Consider the following 22,545-nt stretch of genomic DNA (forward strand, 5'->3'; position numbering starts at 1 on the left):
TAAAATAGTAGGTGGTAGGATACCAGCACAGATCGCAGGCCTGGACAGAAATAGAAGTCAGATAAGGGAGGACTACTTGCTGTAGGAAGAAATTAAAATAGCAAGGTACAAGCTGAGCAACAGTTGACCACTGACTGTGGCTGCTCACTCTAAATGGCTTATTCGTGACTTCTCAGGGAAAATACAAACACAAAGAAATATGTCATAGTTGATGAGACTTCTCTGATGCCAATGGATCGTGATATTGGAAAAGTTAATGGTCTGAATTAGTGTTTCCCCAGTGTCGTTCACTATACATTATAGTGACTAGAAATTGAGTACGAACAACTTGAAAGAAAAACGGTGGGATTCATTGCTGTGTGTGGTTTCATAGTGGAAATGAGAATGAGCAGCTGAAGTTTCCTAAACCCGCACCAAAGTAGATGGGCCAGTGCCCGTAAGCAGAGAGCCTGCCCCGGCTGCCCGCCGTGTTGCGAGGCCCTGTTCGTGTTGCTCGCTCTATTTATTCTGCTTGCTTTCCTGCCTTCCCTTTACGGCCCCCGTTTCTCTCTGTTTCATCACCAAATTCTTTGCTGTCTTTTCTCCGTCTGGTATTCGTACCTGTGAGGGACGCCTTTATGTGTCCATGACTACAGCTGGGAGGGAAGAGGGCTGGAAGAAGCTTTGTGCTAAATTGACAGCCAGAGACATGTCAGCAAAATGCAGTCCCTGGTTGGCTCTTAGCACGGCTCAGCGGGGCTCGAGAGGGGCCTGGGGGAAGTTGGGTCTGTCTCTGCTTGAGACCTATGTGACGCATGTAGCAAGTTGGAAAAGGACATGTAAATAAACACGTTACATCAGTTCTGCCGTATTGGCATCAACTCCTCTTTCAACCCTCCTAGCCCCTGAAATTAATATACGCTCTGGCAAGGAGTAACAAGACTCATATGTTTAAAAAAGGGATACCGATTTCAGGGAGGGAGATTAAGAAGCTCTCTGTGAGATCCCTTGGCTTTCCCACTTGTACCTTGGAGTGCGAATGGAGCATCCTCAGTGTTCGGATGTGCAAAGCAATGTTATCTTTAGTTCAGAAATTGCAAATGCACAGAGTAATGCAATAGAAAGGTAAAAGCTGCAGCTAAATGTATAGCTGCTATTGCCAGGATTTTCATTTGATTTTAGTGGAGAGGAAGTACCAACTATTTATTATCTTGCAAGTGTCTTGCCTGAAAGTTCATAGAAGTGTAACTGCCTTCATCGCTGCTGATCTGAGTTTTAGTCACTATGCTTGGCTGTAACATCAACACTAGTTGTTATTCAGAATATGATTTAAATTCTTAGATAGAGGGTAGCTTATCTTACAAAATGAAGTGACTTGTAACTGTAAGATTTTACATTTCAAGCCTCTGATTAGTTTTTACATTAATACTTCATAATCTGTCTGCACCAGTTAGATTTTCCTGCAATGTAACAAAAATAGCTTGGGAAAACATAAGAAATAAGCTCAGGAAAGAAAGAAATACTCAAGAATGTGAAGGGTCTGCCTGACTTTACACCCAGAAAGCTTTCAGGCGCATCAAGTCTAAGGGATCAGCCCTGCTGGGCTGCTTTGCTAGGGGAATAATCCAGCACGGCTTCATGTGGGGCTGGACAGAAGCTTCTTGTGGTCTCCTGCTTGGAGCCAGGGTGGTAGAAAATGAACCCATCCGTGGGGTTTGTAAACTGGAAAGGGGCTTAGAGTGAATTGGTGGGAGTCTGTTTTTAATCTTAGCTGAACCCTCGCACAGACATTGCTAGGACTAACCAAGGGGCATCCCGGGGTTCCCCGTGCTGGAGAAGGGGACGTGTCCTTTGAAAAGACGTAACTGCTGGTAAAGGAGCTTTGGCATACGGAAAAGGAGCTTTGGCACATCCCAGAGGTTTTGCTTATGTGTCCATGAGAATGCGCTCAGTCACTGAGCAGCACTTGCTGCAAGTTGGGTTTGTGCTGCCCTGGCTTTTGTCAAGGTTTATCAAATTGCTTTCCCCAGATTTCATTTTGTATCATTCTGTCTTGTGTGCTCTTGGCATGGATAAAGCTGCAGGTGAAACAGGGTGATGCAGATTGCAGTGCTAATCAAATGTGGGACAGCAAGCAAGGTTTGCCATGTTACCACGTGTGTAGGTAGATTTCTGCAGACAGGTATGGAAAAAGACAAATAATGCAGGCTTTCAGGTTTATATTTCTGTGAATAGCTGCTTGAAAGCATAACTGAAATATGACTGTACTCCCATGTATACGTGCCTGTGTTTATGTATAGACACAAGTTATACATTCATTGAGCTTCCCAGATGACAAGACAGACCTCTGCAAAGCCAAAAACATCTGGCTTCACAACTGATTTTTATTTATTTATTGCCTTCTGAAAACAAAAAGTAGATTGTCCAGCACACTGTTCAAGCAATCGGAACCTCAGCAGAAGTAGGGGTATGTGTGTGTATACACATAGATATGTGCGTGTGTGTGTGTGTGTACATGCAGGTGCATATGTATTTTTTTTCTCCTAACCTTGCAGTAGTCAAAGAAAAAGCTGGTCTAGAATTGGCGCTGTATTGAATCTAGGCTATCTGTAGTGTAACCTGACTGGAAGTAGCCGTGTCTGTGGCAGTGCTAAATGCTCTGCTGTGGATGGCTGCAGTGAGCAGATACAACGTCTTGGTCGCTAGCACAGTTTGACTGACACAACTGGGCCTAGCAGGAAGCCCAGCGCGTGCAGGATCGCAATCCTTGGGCATCTTTACAGAGATCTTCAGAAGAGGCAGCTGGGCTTGATAAAGCAGCTTGTCCTTTGGTACCAAGAGAGAAGCCCCGCGCGGTGTTTCTGGCACGCGGTGCTGCAGCCCCCCTTCACATCACCCTGAGCAGGCTGGCGGGCCAGGGCGCTTGGGCTCCCCAGCCCCTCTCTTGACCACGTTGTCGGGAGGATCCTCGCCCGGCAGGTCAGCGCCGGCTCCGCGGGGTGCGCGGGGAAGCCAAGGGACCGGGCTGCAGTCGTGCTCAGGTCAGAATTTCCAGTCTCTACAGAGTTGTGCATTTCCGTGGTGTTTCTCCCTTTGAAAGAGCAGGGATTGGAGGAGTGTGTAGCTGTGCGTGGTGGCTACGGGGTAGGTGCATCTGCCCCAGTGCAAACCTGGGTGTGCCGGGGGAGCGTGCGTGGGCTTCGTGGGCCTGCTGCTCGGGAGGCGTTAGCGTAAGGCAATGTATGCACAGTTTGGAGGGCTCGCGCAAATATCTGCAGAAAAAACAACCCTGAAGCTCTGTGCATGGAACTTTATCCAATCCAACATATGGATACCTTACAGAATTGCCTTGAATTGGATGATGATAAAAGTGTGTGTACCTGCCTTTGGCTGGCGTCTCTTGCTGCGTGTCTCGTGCATTTTAAGACATACAGCAGGATAAGCTGTGCACTTTTTTTCCCCCAGGTCTGTTCATTCAGATGATGTGCTAATTAGGTCACTGAGAAAATCGAAGAAAGAGAAACTGGAGTGAGTGCTTGCAGACTGACTCCTGCATGTAATTGCTGTATTTTAGCTTAATTTGTCTTAAGACATGTCCTGATTTCCCTGAGAATGTAATCCACGGAAAGACTGTCAAGAAAGCAAGTCGGGGAGCACATGAATATTTTGCGCCGCTGAGCATAGCGTGCAGTAGTTATCACTGCAGGAACAGGCACGTGGCTTCCCTCTCACGTGGCGCTTCCAGTCAGCAAGGCATAAAGCAAGGAAAACAGCCCAAAACACGCTGCAGGATCCCTCTGGAAGAACGGGCAAGGCGCTGCCGTGAGAGGCCATCTGCGGAGGGAGCCTTTTGCTGCAGGAGGAGCCCAGCTCTTGTCCCCTTAGCAACCCTGTGCGCGGTGCGAGAAGGCGCTTGGTAAAGGCAGAGCTGGGTGGCTGCCGAGAGCGTCGCTTTGTGTTCTGCCCGGATAAAAACGCTCTGTTGTAACGGAGACCTTAGAAGTGGCAGCGTGACCTGGCACTTTCACCTGCTCTGTGCTGGGCTTGCCCGTGTTTTGTCCACAAAGGCATGTGCTGTGTGTATCTGCGGGCAGGTGCCAGTGCCTTTCCCCGTCCATACAGTCAGAGAGGGAGATGACGGATGCAGTGGGAGCACTGGGATCTCCGGATGTTGCTCTTTGGCAAAAGCATTCGGCCTCCAAGGCAAACAAATTTGCTCAATAGTTTATGAGTCTCTGAGCTCAGAGAGTTCTGGCAGGGAAGCCTTGTCTTAATGCAGAGAGGCAGCGCGGGATGTCCGTCCAGCTTTGCCTGCGTTTGGTAGTGGCACATGAGGAACGTCCTCCCCGCAGGCGGAGGGAGGCCCCCGGGGCTCTGCTGCTCAGCCCCTCACGCACCCTGGCCCTGCACAGGATGCAGCCGCCTCCGCCGCGGCTGCTTCCGCACGAGGCCGGAGACCTGCAGAGCCCCCCCAGCACGAGGGGCTCTGCCTGCAGCCGGCAGGACTGCGCTGCACTGGTCATTAGCAGGTGATGAATGCTAAGTGCAGAAATGCTAGCTTTCCCAATGCCTTAGAGAGTTCAGATTTCTTTGCAAAAATGAAATTCTGTCTCTGAACAAACAGCGTATTCCCCAGTGGAAATTCTTCGTTATTCTGTAGTTAAGGTCAAAAGGCCTTATCATTTGCTTCAGCCAGAAATCCCCTTAAGAGAACAGTCATTTCCTCAGACCAGATGGGCAAAGTCTGGAAATCAAAGCTTGGGGTCCTCCTTTGCAGATGAGCCCAGGCTGGTACAAAGCTTGCAGATGGGTGACCATTCAGACTGCCAGAGCTTGCTGGCTCCCGTTGTTCTCGCCTTTTTATCTTGATGGTCGCTCTCCCTTCTGATCCCCCGAAGCGGCAGCTCCTTCCGCCTGCTCTCCCCACACGGCCTCCTTCTGCCATCTCTGCAACTGCCCCTTGTCCTGGGTGAAGCATTCCCTGATGGAGACGTGCTCGTAGTGCCGACTGATGCGCGCTGAGCTCGGGAGCGGGTCCGTTGTACTGTGCGTGTGTCTGGTGTGTGCAGAACTGAGCTGGAGGCAGCGTGATTCCCGTCTCAGTCTTCTTTCTACTCTAGCAATAATTCTCATGGTGCTACAAACTAAATAAAGACCAGAATTTCTATGCCAATCTATTTTAGAGCCATAAAAAGGCCATGTGTATATTAGGCAAATTTTCAGAAGTGACAAGATTTCTGAATCCTGATATCTCTAGGGAACGTGTAGGTATTTCCAGTGTTTTTATTGTCAACTGAGACTTGGCCTGTGGTATTTATGTTGGCTTGGCTAACTTTTGGCAAAAGAGGACAGAGAGAAAACTGGATGCAAAATGAGAAGCTTTTGGAGAGAGAAAGTGTCTTCCCTTAAGCAAAATTTTGCAAAAATATGAATCACCAAAACTGTCCTCCCTAACCAATGAAAAGAATTGATAAAAATCTTTTGCTTTCTGAATAGAGAGAGATATTTTAACAACTTCCAAATGCAAGGGATTTAAAAATATACCTGCTTCTGATGCTGTTCAGTGGTAAAATCCAAAACTTGGGCATGTGCAGGTGTGGTATTATTTTCATCAGGTCCTGTGGATGGAAGAAATGATAAAGATGTGTTCGTTTGTACAGACAGGGCCTAGTGGCTGAAAATAAAGGATGGAAAAGAAGTATGAACATAGGTAGGATGCTTAAGGCAGGACTCCAATGCTCGCCGTCACATGCAGCTTTTCTGTACGCCCTGCCCTCCCCAAAGCCGCTTGGAGCAGGCGGAGGCGGCCGCAGCCGGGCTGTGCAGCAAGGCCGGGCGCTTTGCGCCGTGCTGTGAGGGACGCTCCTGCCCTGGCAGCAGGAGAGCAGCAGATGGGCCCGTGCGGCTGCTGCCCGCGGGGCACGGAGCCTGCCGCCCGCGCCGCCCCGCGTACAGAGCAGCGGGGTGCTCTTCCCTGCGGCTGCTGCCAGGGGTTGGGATGATCCATCAGCATGTTTACGGGACGGAGGGGTGCTGTTGGAGGGGGAATTTCAGCGTGGCCGCCGGAGCGGGTTGCTCTCTCCCGAGCTGACCCTGGCTGGGTGTCTTACCTCAGGTTTGAGGCATTTTGCTGCGGGAGGGCAGCAGCCTCTTCCTTTCATAGGAATGGTTTCGTCTCTGCCTTGCTGTTCGCTGAACAACCTCTCACTGCTTGAGCTGTCCTTCCTGCCAGATTATTTTTTCATGGCTTCCCCTGGGGTTTGCTCATGAGCTGAGCGTGTACGAGACCACTAAAGAAGAAGGGAAAAAGCCTGCAGAGATCATAAATAAGCAACCCTATTTTAAATAAAAAAAAAAAAAAAAAAAAAAAAAAGGGGGGGGGGTTTATGAGCCAATTGCATAGAATGTTTGAAGAACAGAATGTCACATACCTGTTTATAGACGCAAGGCTTTTTTAACAGCACTGTTACAGTAATGATGGAGCACGACCCATTTCCGAGCCCCGCAGCCTACCTGCGTGGCGGCACCAGCGCGGAGCGCGGCGCGGTGTGAGCGCGGTGGGTCTGATCCGGCCGCGGCGGGGGCTCGCGCGGGGCCGCGCCGGCAGTGCCATGTCTGTGCGCGCTCCGGCACGGAGCCCGCCCGCCCTGCCCACCGCGCTCATGTTGCCTTGTTTCTGTTTCAGCGTTCAGGATAAGTCCTTCAGCACCACAGCTCTGGCAGAGTAAGTGAACACTTTAAACATGTGCCTTATTCTTAAATGTGAATGATGAGTGTAGCTACCGTTGAGAATAATTGTAATTACTATGATGTGACAAAGCCCCAGCCTGCTGTCATGTTTTGGGTTTGGTTTTCTCTAATCTAAGTATATTGTTGAGAGTATGGGAAAGATTGCGTAAAACAGCTGCCTTTACATGCTGTATAACCATTTAGCAATGAAATACTTTGTGGGGGAATATGTTTTTGCTGCACATCACAGATTTAAATGCATGAGTTTCGGTGTAGTGTAAATCTTGCATGAAAATACTGTTGACTTGTGATCCTGATGATCTGACGAACACGGAGGTGTCAGTTTTCTAAGAACACATGGTCTGTACTTCCTGCAAGCATTAGCAGAAAAAATCTTCACAAATATTTTGAACAAAATAATCATGTTTTATTTAGACAGGGCAAGGACCAATTCCATTGTCTCTTTGCAATCAATCCAATAAACCCATTAGGAAGATTTCCTCATATATCCTGACAATACGGATATATGTCCTGATGTTTTTTGTGTCTTACAGAGAGACAGCAGAGCAAGGCAAGGGAGAACATTGGAAAGTTAGGAAAGCAAAGGCTTTAGTAACTATTACAAATAAAATGTTCTTTATTATAGTCTGAACTACTGTGGTTTTGGTGTTGGCTACACTGTTATTTTGCACGCTTTTGATTGTTTCAAAAGCTTTTAGTGAAAACTGTTCACCACTAATGTGCCAAGCGGTTTCTCGAGAAGGAAATTATTTATAGATTTCTGTATTAGGTGAGTTTACATTGCTAAAATATTGTTTGCTTAAGTGTTGGGGAAGAACATCTATTTTGAAAACAGGGCCAACTTGTATTTCAGCCTGAGCCATTCCTAAGTGTTGTCAAAATCACTAAAGCAAAAGAGATATAACAATTTACAGAGATCCAAAAGACTTTCAACCTCTTGCATTCCTATCTTGCTCTATTTGGTATTTTAATTTAGTCACTCTTTTTGTGTGATTGTGGTAAACACCAGAAGATTTAAGAGAAGATAATAAATCATTAATGTCTTTTAAATTATTTTCCTTTGTTCCCAATGGTTAAGTGATGAATTGTGATATATAAAATTTTGGTATGATCCTCCCTCATAGAAGACTAGCCAGACTACAGGAATTACATTTTTCATATTTTTGTCCCTGCAGAGGCACCTATGGCTGCCTTGCGCTTCAGGTTGTCCAGGACACCAGGGTGATGGCTCTGCTCTGGGCTGCTTCACGTACCTGAAGACAGGGGCCAGGAGGGCGGAGAAGCCTCCCGCGGTGCCGGTGCTTCTCCTGAGCAGGCAGCACGACAGGGATGCGCTCAGCACAGAGCCATGCGCCGCGACAGCGGCCCCACGGAGCTGGGGCCTGGCCAGGCACTGCCCGAAGTCCATCGCCCTCGTTTAAGCTGTTGGATTTGTTTTAGTGGCTTTAATTTTTAATTTTATCTTACAAGCACGGCAGTAGAAAAATGCTTTTAGAAAACAAAGCAAGAGAACAAAGCAGTATCCAAAGGATGGTCCAAATAGTCAAACCTGGTTTTCAGAGCTGGGTTCCCCAAATCCTGTTTGGAGTCTTTTCACCAAAGCCTGTTTTTGAGGAGTGCTGAGAGTAAAGAGCTCTTCCTGATTTCAGCACCAGTTGTTTGTTCTGAGCATATCTGAAAAGAGGTCATTTTATTTAGCTGTATAAAAGGAGAGCTTGCTATTCAACCATAGACAACCCATCCAACAATTTCTGTCTTGAATTCTAACAAAGGCAAAATCAGGATTCCATGAATGATATAAAATCCATAATACAATATTTTCAGGAATGTTTCTCCACAAGACAAATGCCCAGGGCTGCTGCGCTCCCGGCAAGCCGTGCGTGCAGCTTGGAGGAGGTGTTTGTGTGAGCATCTCAAAGGTCAACTCTGCAAAGGAGGCGAATTTTGGTTGTACTGAAATGGTTCCGATGAAAGGAGTAAAAAAAATAATTAAAAAACAAACCAGAAGTCTCTGGAGGAAAACGTGTACAGGCACTGCCCTAGAGAACAGCAGTCTGTCTGGACTGGGATCCTGACTCTGGCCATTGCTCTAAGATTGGTAATGGATTTATTTATTTTTGAGTCATCCCAGTCTGTCTGTGGTGAGACTGGGTGTCAAGGCAGAGGACACACCAGTGGCTTTGTGAAAAAGAATTTCCTGTGCAGTGTAAGCTTCAGCCCATATGGGTTGATGGCTTGAAGTTGTTCTGGCATGTGCACTGTTTGGATAATACTGCAGTTTGGGGGTTAGTGGAATCCGTCTTCACTACCTGACTATGTACTTTCACAATATTTATCCAGTTCTTGAATATCATGGAATCACAGAACAGTTGAGGTTGGAAAGGACCTCTTGAGATCATCTAGTCCAACCCCCTGCTCAAGCAGGAACACCCACAGCACGTGGCACAAGGTGACGTCCAGGAGGGTCTGGGAGACCCCAGAGAAGGAGACTCCGCAACCTCTCTGGGCAGCCTATTCCAAATATCCCTCTATCTGTTAAATATATCTGAAATTGGATAATGAGATTTGCAAGTCACTCGTGGGTGGAGTGTGTGCATGCGTGTGTTCATATGTGCAAGCAAGCGGCGTGGTCACATAAGCCGCATTTCTTAAGGAAACCATTTGAAATACTGTGCTTTAGTGATGGATATTTTCTTTATATCATGAATTAATCTTTTTAACAGTCCTGCTACAGTCTTAGCCTCAAGCACTGTCATGTGTCATGATGAGTTTCCATGGCTAATATTTTTCTTACAGAGAGAAAAAAAGTTCTATTATTAAGATTTGGTGCATCTGAATTCCCTCTTTTTTTTTTTTATTATTATATGATGGACACTCTCTCTGTCTTCTCTGATTCATTATTTCTTGCCCTTCCTTTCTATTGCTTTCCTGTTAAAGTACCCTGAATCATCCTTGCTGATGTTGTTTATAGGCTCTGTCCTGATCTACGGCTTTAATCAGCGGCTGGGTGCTGGGCAAGGCGCTCTGCTTGTCTTGCATCTCAGCTCCCTCCCTGCCTTTAGTGTTCCCTTCCCGTGCCTTCCTTCCTCTGCAATTTTCCATCCTGTTCTCCATCCAGGTTCCCAGCTCAGAGCTAGCGAGCTTATCCATTTTATGTTTAAATGAACCCTCCTCTTCCATCTGTCATCCCTGTTCATCTTGTGGGAAGAACTGAGCCCACTGCAGGAAAATCATGTGATTAGGTGGGATCTGCCACTGTGGCTCTACGTGCAGGTCATGCTCAGCACGTGCTTTCACCCCAACACTGATACATGCTGCAAGTGTAAGCACTTGTGTCCCTTTAAATTATTTCTGCTGCAGTATGGCTTTTGCTAAAGCTACTAGCAGAAGAGCAGAGGGAAAGAGGAATATGCAGAGCTATGAGTGTTATCACTTAATGTGCTCCGTCCTGTGCTGGGTAGCTGCTCTGAAAATGTAAGGAATCAGCAGCAGTACAGGCTGCTTCACACGGCGTGAGCAGGGAGCTCTGCCAGCAACTTCAAATGAGGCAGGTCTGCGAGTGCGCCAGAGCCAGCGCCTTCAAGGGATCCGCGTATTTGTCAGGAGTATATGCATATTTATTTGTGTGTTCATCTGAAGAAAAACTGCTTTTGACTTTCACAGCTGTATCAGTCTGCAAAATTAATCCACCCTGCATGGTGTACTGGTCTACTCGGGCACGTTTAGCACATGTTGTTGAAATTTTTAAATGGGATGGAATTGTTTGGTTTATTAAGCATTAAATTTTTCTGATAATTTATTACTTTAGATCAGTGATCACTTTATAATTTAACTTGTTTAGGGATTCTTTTCCCTGCTGTTTGTATTACTGAGAATTACTGTTCCACTCTTGTTAAAAATCTCTGTGAGTCTAGAAGAAAAACACCTCCAGCTAATTATTATTTGTGATTTTTTGATTTGAACGTAGAATTTCCTTTATTTTTTCAGCATTTTTATGCTGGAGATTAATTCTTTGTCATAATATTTCCAGCTGGCAGAAAAAGATACAGCCAAATGTGCACATTCGATACTGTAAATCTCTCTCCCCTGAGATTCTGAATATCATGGCAAAGCTATGCCATTCAGTGACCCCAGCTAAGGTGTGAGAAAGAGAAATGTATTTATACTTCCTTTGAGCTGAGCTGTTATGTTATTAAAAGCTAAATTTCTGGAGCTGCCAGAAAGTCAGCAATTATTTTGTATCCATTTTCAAGGTGTGATGGGATTCGGGTCCTGTTCATGAAGAGCAAGCAGCCAGTTCCAGCCCCAGGGATCCTACCATAAATTTTGTCTGTTAGTCAAGCATCCAAGAGCAGCCGTGGCTCTTTTTAAACCAGCAAACGTGCTACTAGGAAGGTTGACCTTTCTCCAGACTTTAGCCTTACCTTAGATTTAAGCCTGGTTCAGGTCTAGGCCTGGCGCTTGATACTTATCCCTTCCACCCAAACACAGCTCCAGCTGATCAAACCCTGCTTTTCACATATGTCTACATCCCTTGCTCTCCCCAGATGCCCTCAAAGGATGAGAAAGTGTGGCCAAAAGGAGGAATCATTGTATGTGAGAACATCTCTGTTCTCATAACTGGCCCTATTTTAATGGCTTCACAGATTAATATGTAATAAGAGCAACAGTAGTTCAGCTACTATGATTTGATCATCAATAGTATCCTCTGATAGGAAACTTTTTTTTATAAACTTAGACAGTTTTTGTTTGGGATGTAGATGACAACCTGGTAAAATTAAAATTCCATGAATAGCTAAGAACTTGTTGCTGTTCTTTCTTTGCAATGGTTTGACACCTGTGTGGAGTCCTGCCTGATGCATTTCATTTTTATTTTCTGACAGAAATGACGATAACAAAGAAAATTATCCAGACAATGCTGCAGTTTTAGAAGAAAGACAGCTGCCTTTGCAAGACATCCAGCAGCACAAGGATCAGGCAGCTGTTGGCTGCACGCTAAAGCCTGCAATGGGCAACTTAAAGCTGAGAAAACCTAAGCCCGTTGCAAAGCTAGAAAACGGAAAAAGCCACGAGGAAAGTCAGGTAAAAAAATAAACTTACCAAGGGGAGGTATATGGCAGAATCTGAGGCAAAGATACTTTTTGAAATGCAGAATGGGACTCACTGGCAATCCATAATCTGACTGTGGTGCTGTGATGATCCATCCTCATTTCCAGGGCCCTGCAGCCCTGGCACCCGCTGCAGTGATGGAGGTGCCTTTTGGGAGCCTCCTCAGGGAGCTGCATGGAGGGGTGCGCTGGGCGGCTGTCAAGAAGGAGTGCCAGTGTGAGAGCAGGTGTGCAGGTTTCTCTCTTTAGATTTCTTGCGACTGTTTGCACCAAACATAAAACTTGGTAACTGCAGAACTTGATCATTTTTTTCCCACCTTTTTTTTTCTTTAAATTTGACCAATCAAGAATCTTTTATGCTGCTATTTTGGCTGCCTATGGACATGTTTCTCTTACTTTCTGTTCTTCTCATCTTTAATTAACAAACACACTTCAAAATAATTTTTTAACCAATGTTTTCTAACAAATTGAGTATTGCTGTAAGCTATATTTTTAGAGTATTGAGAGTACTCTTGCATCCATTTTCATGGAAAGATGATTTCTGCACCTTTCTGGTGTGTGGCAATGGCCTCTTAAGGGACAGGAGCTTGAATACTCCCTTTCTGTATAAAGCTTGCCATGAAACTGGTCCTTTCATGCGGTTTATAAAACTTAGTATTTCCTGACCTGCTCTGAAAGCTGTGCAGCCTTTTACTTAGTTTATTTGTGACACTAGGTTTTCAGAAAATAAGGTGACTTTTACAGGCAATCTTGGCATGTGTTTTCATTCTGGGGCTGCTGGATGGCAGCTGAACTGGCCTCATATAAGAGTCAGTCTCTTTCAAAATATCAACATCAGCTCTTACCCTAATCTTCTTGCGTGTTTTTGCTGGAATTCATCCCTGAGATGATGCAGTAGATGCTGATTTTTTGGTAATTATGTTACATTAGTAGGAAATACTCTGTAGATTATAGGGAGGTGAGGTGTGCATGTTTATCAGCTGATAGGAAAGATGAAAGGGAACCACCGTGCACTACGAAGAGCAAGTGGAAGCACATCAGGAGGAGTGATCAGCAAGTCATCAAAAGGAAGAGAACCAACACAGAGATCCATCAGTTGCTGCTGCTTCAGCTGCCTTCTGTGTCATCCGTCTGCCTCCTGCCTCGGTGTGTCATGCGGGGGGCTCTTACCAATAGATGCTAACACTCACAGACTTGCTCTTTCTGCATCTTATTGGCCTGAAGCGGTTAACTGAAAATGTTGATTTTCTTTTATGGGAAAAATTCTGAGCATATAATTAGACTGCCATAAAATGCCAGTTCAGTTCAAACATGCGCTCTGTGGAAGCAAAAATGGGGTCAGGCAGATAACTTTGATATGACTCCAGGGCTTGAATTAAGAAGGATAAAAGTGGTCCTGGGCCCCCACACTCGCTGTTGCTCCCACTTCTGGCTTACTGGAGAAGATAAGATGTGTAGGTACTGTTTTATGCTACCTTTGATTTGATAGGAGTACTCGAAAGAGCTTTGAAAGTGCTATAAAAGATGAACACAAAGCAAAACATCACTTCGTAACAGGAACTCCATTTACTCGTACAGGGAATGGTACCCTGGTACTGTGACAGACTTTTCAAAGGGTATCCTTTATCTACACAGAGCTCAGCAGACCCTGCTGCAGGGGATGGAATTTGGCTCTTGGAAGTCTGCAGAAGGAGGACATTGTAAAGAAAACGTATGCCTAGCCCTTCATTTTGCATGCCCTGCATTCCCACGAGCAGGGAGGTGCACACTCCTCGCTTGCTGTATCTTCAGGAGCCTCCAGGGGTTTTGATCTTGAAGGAGTGGCATCTGTCTCAGAGGCTTGGTTTAATGCACCGATAACAAGCAAGGCTCTGCTTCCCAAAGTGCTCTGCAATGGATTTGTTTCTTCAGGAAGCTCTCGGCGAGATCCTGGGCACGCTGTGGCCTTCAGCTCCCCATGCAGACTACTGCCTGCACTGGAGCTGCTGGAGAGCTGCTAGCTCCTGCTTCTCTCCATTTGGAAGCTGCAAGTGAAGTACTGCTGCATTTCCAGCAGCTGTGAGTGTACATATGACAGGTTGCAGCTATCTGGAGTAGCCAGGCTAAGGCTCTGGAACTGCATGCAGGGGCCTCTGCCTTGCCTTCGGTGAAGCCTGTTGCCACCAAGTGCCCAGGGGGTAAATGGTGTGCTTAAAAGCAGCTAATGAGGAGCTGACAAACAGCAAGCCCAAGTGAAAGACAAGTCAGATGTGTTGTGAATGCAAAGGAAATGCTCACTGCTGCATGCTAGGAGACCAAGGACTGCCCTTTCAGGAAACTGTCCCTGTAAAATCAGAACAGGGTATTGGGAGATGAATTACTTTGCTGCATTTGTTGGAAAGATCAAAGTCTATCTGGATGGAAACCAATCTTATGTGCCTTTCTACTAGTGAGTATCCAGGAGTTTCCATAGCAGAGACGTCACTGAGAGGGAATGGACCTCAGCGCTCAAATGGGGAGAGGCAGCAACCCTGGGGATCCTGACCAGCCCCAGGCTCTGTGACTGCTCCCTGTGACTCCTTTTGAGGTTACATGGTGATTAACAGGACCAATTCTGACAGAACCTAGTCCGCTTGGCCAGGTATCAGCTGATAAAATGTTGCTAGAGGAAAGCAATTCCTTGGCTATTGCATGCCATTATTTCTTGCAGGGCAGGCGCCCAGTGCCAGGCAGCCGTATCCCTTCGAAGGGTGGGCACAGAGGCAGGCTGCTGGGATGTGGTTGTGCCTCTGCACTCCTGCTCTTCGGGTTCGTCTTTCCCGTGGTTTCATGAGCTGCTTTAGCAATTCATAAATGGCAATCTATTGAAAATGAGATTAGCTGGGATTTATTGGCCTTCAAGAGGTGAGGAAGCACATGCTCAGAAGGTACTCCAGGGAGCCAGCATGCGAGCAGATGGAGTGGGAAGTCTGCTTCCCCTGCCTAATCCCTCCTGGTGCTCACCTTTGTCACACAGGCATGATTTTACATTATTCCTCCTCAAATTCTGTATTGGTACTGAGATGTATTCCTAAAATGAAACTAAACACGCTAGCAATTCAGCTTTAAAGCCTAATTACCAAGGTGAATGACTGAAAATTGAATGGTGGCTTGGCATAGGTATCTAGAGAAAGGAATGCTGAAAGCTACTATATTAAATTTGTTATTTTAAGTGTAAACTAAATAGGAGAAGAACTTCCAGTAATTTGGTGTTATAAATACGCAGGAATCAAAAGATAAGTGAATGTTAAGGCATTAGCTACATGGACACACAAATGTGATGGGTAGCCTGCAAGTCCCACTTCAGTCTTCAGGCATGCTCCATTTGTGAGTAAACCGTGCCCCTGGTTGTGGGTTGAGTCTGTGCATTTGCTCTTATTCAATGTACTGGTTTATTTTCTTGTGTGAACTGGCATTTTCAGAAGAGGCAGGAGACACTTTTGCCCCGGACTTCAAGTCCCAGCTATTTTCTGCATTGGGGTAGCAGAGTGAGAGGTGCCAGGAGACTGAGCCTGAGCATTGCTGCAGTGTTTCCAGAGAGCAGGAACTCCCATCTGAGGAGAGCTGGGTGCTGGATAAGCCGCATTAAGGATGCAAGGCACTTCCTGAAGTTCAGCAGTAGATTAAGCTGCTATGTGAACACAGCAAACGTTAGGACCTCTGTACTGTAATTCAAATGCTTTCGCAGAGATGGGCTATACATGCTGTGATTTTCTAGAGAAAAAGAGGGATAAAAAATAGCTTGTAAAAGAAAACCTAATTTATCTTAGCATATGTATGCAGAGTAGTATTTTACAGCTGTTTCCAAACCTGTGTGCTGTTTCTGTACAAAGCAAATAGCACGGCGATGATTACACTCTGCTCAGCAAAGCTGGGAGCTTTCCCTCGTCACGGCCCAGCCGCAGACACCTTAGCCTGTGCTGAAGGAAAACACAGATTCAGCAGCGGGTGGCACTGTGCTGTGGGCTGCCCTTGACACGTCAGGAATGGACTCCGTTGTTAAGGAACGCAGGTCCCATCAAGCGTGTTTGCTCAGTGGCATCATCCTTATATAATTTATTAACACACACACACCACAACCAAAAACTCTCTGAGTCTTCAAATGTCAAGCCTGCAAGTGAACATTTATTACCTGCAGGCATGTGGGTCCTCAACTTTACCTTTCGTTAAAAAGAGCATCTTGCATTGCTGCCTTCTCTGCTGAGATTGGAGAGGGCATTTGTTGGGGGAAAAAAAAAAAAAAAAGGGAAAATGGGACAAAGAGGCTTCTGCCATTCAGTTGATACTAAACTACAGACATGGGGAGAGGGGAAGACTTCTATCCTCTAAAGCTGGGGAGGAGGCAAAAGGCAAGAGAAGCCAGAGTAGCTCTAGTCAGTGAACACCACCAGGGCTGCGTTACATCCTGTCTGAACAGGAGACAGTCTCTGCTTTGGAAATCCGCCCTCCTGGGAAGCACGCGTGGTGGGAAGGCTCAGGTAGGCTGCGGCATCCGAGCGGAGCGGCGGGACGCGCCGTCGCGGGCAGGGGCAGCGTGGCCGGGCCGGCCGCCTCCTGCGATGGAGAGACTCAGCACTTCTGTTGCGCTCATCCCGTAGGCTAAGCGGGAGGAGTTAACGTTCCCTTATCCAAAGAATATCCTGGCCGTTTAAAAAAGGACTGAGATTAAAAATAAGGTAGTAAGAGTATCGTTAAACTGTGAGGAAGTAAAACGTGGATGTTCAGACTTTTTGTTTATTTTTACCAGGCTTTTCTACAACTTTTATTCTTTTGAAAGCCATACAGCTTTTTTTTCAAAAGCTCGGAGTAAAATGCATACCTAATTCCTAGTTCTGACCTCGATTTGTTGAACTAAACTGGCTCTTTTATTTTCATTGTGGCCAGGTGGCTGGTGTCATTTTTTTTTCTTGCTGGCCTTTGCTCCTCAGGAGCACAGCAATACTCTGTTCAAAGAGCTTTTCATAAGAGAGAGAAGGGAAAAAACAAAGGGCAAAAGCAAACTGGATGAAGCTTACCGATCTTATTTAAGGGAACTCAGTTAGCTTTTGCCAGGCAATTTCTTTATTATAATGTTCCCCTTGTAAAATTTTAAAATCTCACTAACAGTAATAAACAAACTTGTGTGAAATGGGATTGTGTATATAAGCAAAAATACTGAACTCTGTGCGTTAGCACTTCTTAGCTCAGCTGCTGCCTTGTGTTATGTAAGTAATAAATAGTAAACAGGTTACAGTGGCTTTTTATCTGCTGCAGAAAGGGTTTTTAAGGAAAATGCCACTTCATTTACAACCTTTCCAAGTTAGTGCTTCCCGACTGTTTCCAGATCATTATCAAAAAATAGCTGCCGAGCATTTGGGAACCCCCAGCTTTCTCTGCAGTGTTTAGCTCAGGGGGTGGTGGCCGAGGGGCACTCAGCGTTTCCGTCTTTCCGCAGGAGCTGGAGCGCGCGTTGCCCGGCCTGTCTGCCTGGCGGGGGGCGCCGGGAGCCTCCGCTGGGGCCCGTGCCCAGAACGTGCCCTCCAGGTGCCCGGAAGCAATCGGGACGTTCCCGCCAAGGTAAGCCGGGGGCATGACGTGCATTTCACTTCTCGTTACCCATAGGAAAGGCTAATTCATTTGCTGCCTTTGGTGCGAAATATTCAGACTCTGGGCTCTCACTGGCAGCTATATCCATTATTTATAGACCTAGGACTGTTTGGAGAAAGCAAAAAGGATGACGATGAGAAGGCAAGTTTCATCCTTCTTTAGCCTCCTTACATTTCAAGCAGGAGGAACATCCTCTGTTTAGAAATTTCACTTTTGTGCCAAGTTTCAAAAATATCCTGGCACTTTTTTTTCTTCTTCCCCCAGTGCTGGCTTGCTTCACTTGTTCTCAGAGTATACTCCCACTGAGGAACGGGGACGGCAAGCTGCACACCTCATTTTAGCATCTGCATGTTCTTCTCTATTATGTCCTGGACATGGTGAAACTGGGTTCTTTCCAGCACTGCAGAGGATGCAGGAAGCTCAGGTCAGGTGTGAGCCAAGTTTTTCCTGCAGGTAATTCAGCAGACCATGAAGTAACTCACTCTGATAGATATTGGGAATCGTGGTTTTCCTCACGATCTTTCCTGACTGTGCAACAGGCTGCCCCACAACCCTTCCCATGGCCCAACCGGCTTGCAAGGGCCTGTCCTAAGGATAAGATTTTGCTTTTACAGACAGGACTGGACTGCATAAGCGTGATTATCTTTGGAGTCACCTCTCTTGGAGACATTGCTGAATGCATTTCCCATGCTTAGGTAACAGTTCAGCTCTGCTTTGCTGTGTGCGTAGTGTTTCAGGCAGGGGAACCCAGGGCTCTAATATCTTTATTCTCTGTTGGAAGGTGCACAACAGCTTTGGTGCTTACAGTGTCTCCATGGCAATGGGGAAGAGGCTGTGGCACAGCTCGTGTCCTTCATGGACACAGGCAAGCGCCCAGCCTTCCCTGTGCACCTGCCTGCAGCAAAGCCTCATCAAGGGCAATCCCTGTGCTGCGTGACGCGCGCCGGCAAGGCAGGCAGGGAAGGGTGACGGCTCTGCTTGGATTGCCTGGGCATCCTGGGCATGCTCAGGGGCCAGGGCACAGCTAGGAGGAATGGGGAGCTCTTTGCCTCCAAAGCGTGTTTCCAGTCAGGACTAGGTTCGCGGCGTGAGAACTGAACCACTTGCAGAGCCACAGGTTTTAGTAGGCAACATTGCGAACAATATTAATTCGTGCTCTCCAAGGCAGATTTGCAGAATGGCCAAGCATTTAATTAGCTTGCAAAAAGCACTAGTTTTACCCTCCAGTGCTTGTATCTGCTGTTGAAACATTGCGAATTCCTGCACTGTAGAAAAGACTAATTAGGTGCAACCTAGGAAATCTATCTCAAGGAAAAATCATGCAGATTTCTTTTAGGAAGGAAATAGAGAGTTTGGTCTCAGAGCCTTAGATGCAGCTGTCTCTGGACAGATAATGAAATATCATTGGTTCCCTTTGATTTCTGAAGGAAACATAGTGAAAGAAACATGAACTTTGAGATAAGAACCGGAGTAGAGTGTGCATGAATAAAACAGCAACCACAATGAGCTCCCTCTGTCCACTTCAACATTTAGCATTTTGAGTTCAGCAGGCTCTAAAACATGGTTCACTATCCTACTTATTCCTGATTAACACCAGGGTGCCTCCTTAGGAGGCCTGTTTTCCTCAAGTGTTAAAGCCCTTAAGTATCAGCACCTCGATTTATCATGCTAATAGCTGCAAAAGCACCGTGATAACCTCCCAGCTCTTGCCGTGTCTTTGTTTGATTATATTACAACGAACTGGAGCCCAATTTACTCCCAAATGGAAAACTCAAGCAGGGAGTAAACTCACACTAACTCGTGGCCCTGACCCCACACACAGGGGTGCTGATCCCGGCCTGGTGCAGGATCCCGGGCCGGGTGCCCACGCAGGGGTGCTGATCCCGGCCTGGTGCAGGATCCCAGGCCGGGTGTCCACGCAGGGGTGCTGATCCTGGCCTGGTGCCGGCTCCTGGGCCGGGTGCCCACGCAGGGGTGCTGATCCCGGCCTGGTGCAGGATCCCAGGCCGGGTGTCCACGCAGGGGTGCTGATCCCGGCCTGGTGCAGGATCCCAGGCCGGGTGTCCACCGCAGGCTGCCTGGGCACAGCGCTCTGCCTGTTTCCTGCGTGCCCCACGTTGGGCCATGGCAAAGGGACGTACTCCGCCTGGCAGCGCACGGAACTCATCTGCCGCCTCCACACACCCTGAGTTTTGTGTTCTTTAACTCCATCTTTGCTGGGCTACTGGTACCATTGCTAGTGTCCCCAGCATGCAGCCCCCAGGCTCCTCGGGCCCGGGGAAGGGGTGGACGGCGCTGCTGCAGGACGGGGCCTGCACCAGCTGCTCTGTGGACCGGAGGCGCGTGGGGCCGCGGGCTCCCTTCTGGCCTGGACGCAGTTAGGAACGAGGTGGTGGCTTCTTGGGAGGGCAGTGGTTTCCTTGGACTGCTGTAGCTCTGCCATTAGCTGCACTAAGGTTTAAAAGTCTAAACACCCCTGAACTGTACAGAGTTTATCTTGAAATCTGTTCTAGTCGGTGTGGTGCCACGAGAAACAGGCCAAAGTTAATTTGTCTAAATATGGATTAAAAACTACTCAGATATGAAAAGCTTTTGGACGCGGGCCCTGCTGAGGAGAGCGATCCAAATTCCGGGTGACATAACAAGGGAGCTGGCGCGCGGGCGCGCGGCGGGAGCCGCGGAGCAGGCAGGGTGGGAGCAGCACCGCACAGCAGCGCTGCCTGGGCAGGGGGGCTGCTTGGGTTCGTGTTTGTCACCTGAGCCGTTGGCCAACAACTCATGACCTGCAGCTGAAACGGTGAAGGAAAAGTTTAGCGGGAGCCCAGGGAATGGGAGAGTAGCGCTGGAGGAGACGTTGAAGGGTAACTAGCTGTACACTGCCTGTGGACTGGTCAGAAGAAAGGCAGAATTTGTCTTATTCTCTGCTCAGCTATATCTGCCCTGTGAATGCAGGACTTAGAGGGGTTTATCGCTCAGAACATTTAGAATATCAAATGCCATCTACGTGGAAGGAAACCTTTCTGTTTTATTGAGACAACATGGATTTCTAATACTATATTTAGTGATTACTGAGTACTGCTGTAGTCTGAGTGCGTAGTGAGTATGAACAAGAATCCAAACAATCTGCACCTTTGGGAGATGAAAATTGCCTGCTTATTCCAGCTCTTAAGGCCTGCTGAGGAGTAGCCTGGGAAGTGCCCGAACAGCCCCAGCCCTTCAAGGTGTTACTTTTTTTATGGGAAGAGCAACTTTATGTTGATCCAAAAGGTTATTGCACTTTGGGTTTGCTTTTTGGACATTTGCAGGCCTGACTGTGAACCATCCACTTGCAGCCCTGCAATAGGGTGGTAGCTGTGTCTGAATTTCACAGTGTGTTTTGCCATTTGTGAGGGTGTCAGAAAGGATGGGGATGGAGCAGACAGTTTTGCTTGGTTAGACTGGAAGTGAATCTGGAAAGGGGGGTTTTAGTGCATGTGGTTTGCTTGCTTGAGTTGTCCTGGCATCTCTGATGCATCATTAGCCCCACACATTGAGCACGCCTGGCATTTGGTGCATAAGCAAGTTAGTCTCCTGAGGAGCGGGTTAGGGTAATGCAAAGGGTGACTGGCTTGACGTATGAGAGTCCACTTCCAATCCAAGGATTGAGAGAAATGTGAAGGCCTGAGATTTGCAATTTATAGAATCTAATGCTGCCTTCTGGTTTTAGCATGGAACAGAATTGGCTGAGCTTATCTTCAAACACTTTTTCTTAGTTTTTAAAATTATGTGGTTTTATTTGAATTTTATGTGAGTGGTGTTATGCATAATTCAATAATTCACATGTTCTGGTCTGGTTTTTAAGCAGCTCACTGCTCATGCAAATTGATCCTCCCCTTGAAGTTTTGTTGGAGCTCTGTTATGATAATTAATATTCAGATTTTTCTTATGTCCATAAGCTTCAAATATTATTGAGAGATCTGCCAGAGCCATATTGCAGGGAGGGTGAGAGGTCAGGCCTTTCGTACTGTACAGAGAAAGACAGAATCCGTCTTTGAGGAGCAGCAAAAGGGAAATGACGTTTTCATTATTTTACGTGATGTAAACTACTGAAAAGGAGGGTAGCCTGCGATTACTCAGAATTTCAGCTGAAGCTCTGACTGCCTTGTTCCATGCAGAAAACCAGCGAGGCACAGAGGGAGAACCAAAGCTGTGGACATCTCTGATGGCTTCAAAGTGACATGTAGGAGAAAACGTGGGAATTACTCCCTCCAAGGATTCCCAGTTCCCTGAAGGAATCCTGGGGCCTTTGTGAGTTCCAGCTCTTCAGAGCTGCTGGTTGCCCAGATGGGGACACGTGGACGTGCTGCTCCCTGCCTCTGCTGTGCAGCCGAGGGGTTGGTAGGAAAGGGCACGTTGTGGTAGCGTGGACAACCCCAGCAGAAACTTAGTATGTGATTTCCCCAAAATGTTCAATCGGATAAATGGAAAAATGCAGTCCTGCAGACTATACAGGTAAATGTCCCCTAAAAGTAAATTTGCAGAACTGAAGCTAAACAGAAAGTTGAAGATTGTGAGTCTAAAGCACTGTTAATTTCAAATTTGGAAAAATGTATTCTTTATGACTTTTATGAAGGAAAACTCTTGTTCCTGACTTAAAGCATGCAAGATAAATTGTGCTTAGAGTTAAATGTACATTTGAGCTTTTTCTTGGCTTTAACCCTATTAGCTCATGACACTGAGAGCCCCTCGTGCTCTTGTAGAGCTCTTTGTATATCCACATGTGCCACAGAGTGATCCTGGATTATCATGTCCTCTTTTCCAGGATTTCACTCATAGTATAGGTATATTAGAAGGAATTCTAGCAAAATCACTGTAGCTTTGCTAGCAAAATAAAATACAGCAGTAACTGCCATAAAAAAGTTATTTTTTCAATAAAGTACTTCATCGCATAGCTTGTAATTTATGTGCAGAGATGGTGAAACATTTGAAATATTTGCAGAAAAAAAGAATCACCTGTTGAGTGAAAAATCTCATTTTATTTTGTAGAATAGAGCAGAGCACCTGCATTTCACTAAAAGAAGCAACTGAGCAACTGCACAACAAAGATGAGGTAAGCTTGACTGAA

General features: G+C 46.6%; 1 protein-coding gene across 1 annotated transcript in view; it reads left to right on the top strand.

Moving 5' to 3' along the window:
• The window catches only part of FAM13C (family with sequence similarity 13 member C), a 100,994-nt gene that overhangs the window by 55,136 nt on the left and 23,313 nt on the right, over nt 1–22,545 (top strand). Inside the window, 6 exon segments of the mRNA XM_088526351.1 lie at nt 6,665–6,703; nt 10,983–10,990; nt 10,993–11,065; nt 11,613–11,811; nt 17,290–17,411; nt 22,467–22,530. Of these exon segments, the coding sequence (XP_088382477.1) occupies nt 6,665–6,703; nt 10,983–10,990; nt 10,993–11,065; nt 11,613–11,811; nt 17,290–17,411; nt 22,467–22,530 (505 nt within the window).

Source organism: Tinamus guttatus, unplaced genomic scaffold, assembly GCF_059628265.1.
Source record: "Tinamus guttatus ecotype Peru unplaced genomic scaffold, ASM5962826v1 Tinamus_guttatus_pri_ptg000246l, whole genome shotgun sequence".
Lineage (NCBI taxonomy): Eukaryota > Metazoa > Chordata > Aves > Tinamiformes > Tinamidae > Tinamus > Tinamus guttatus.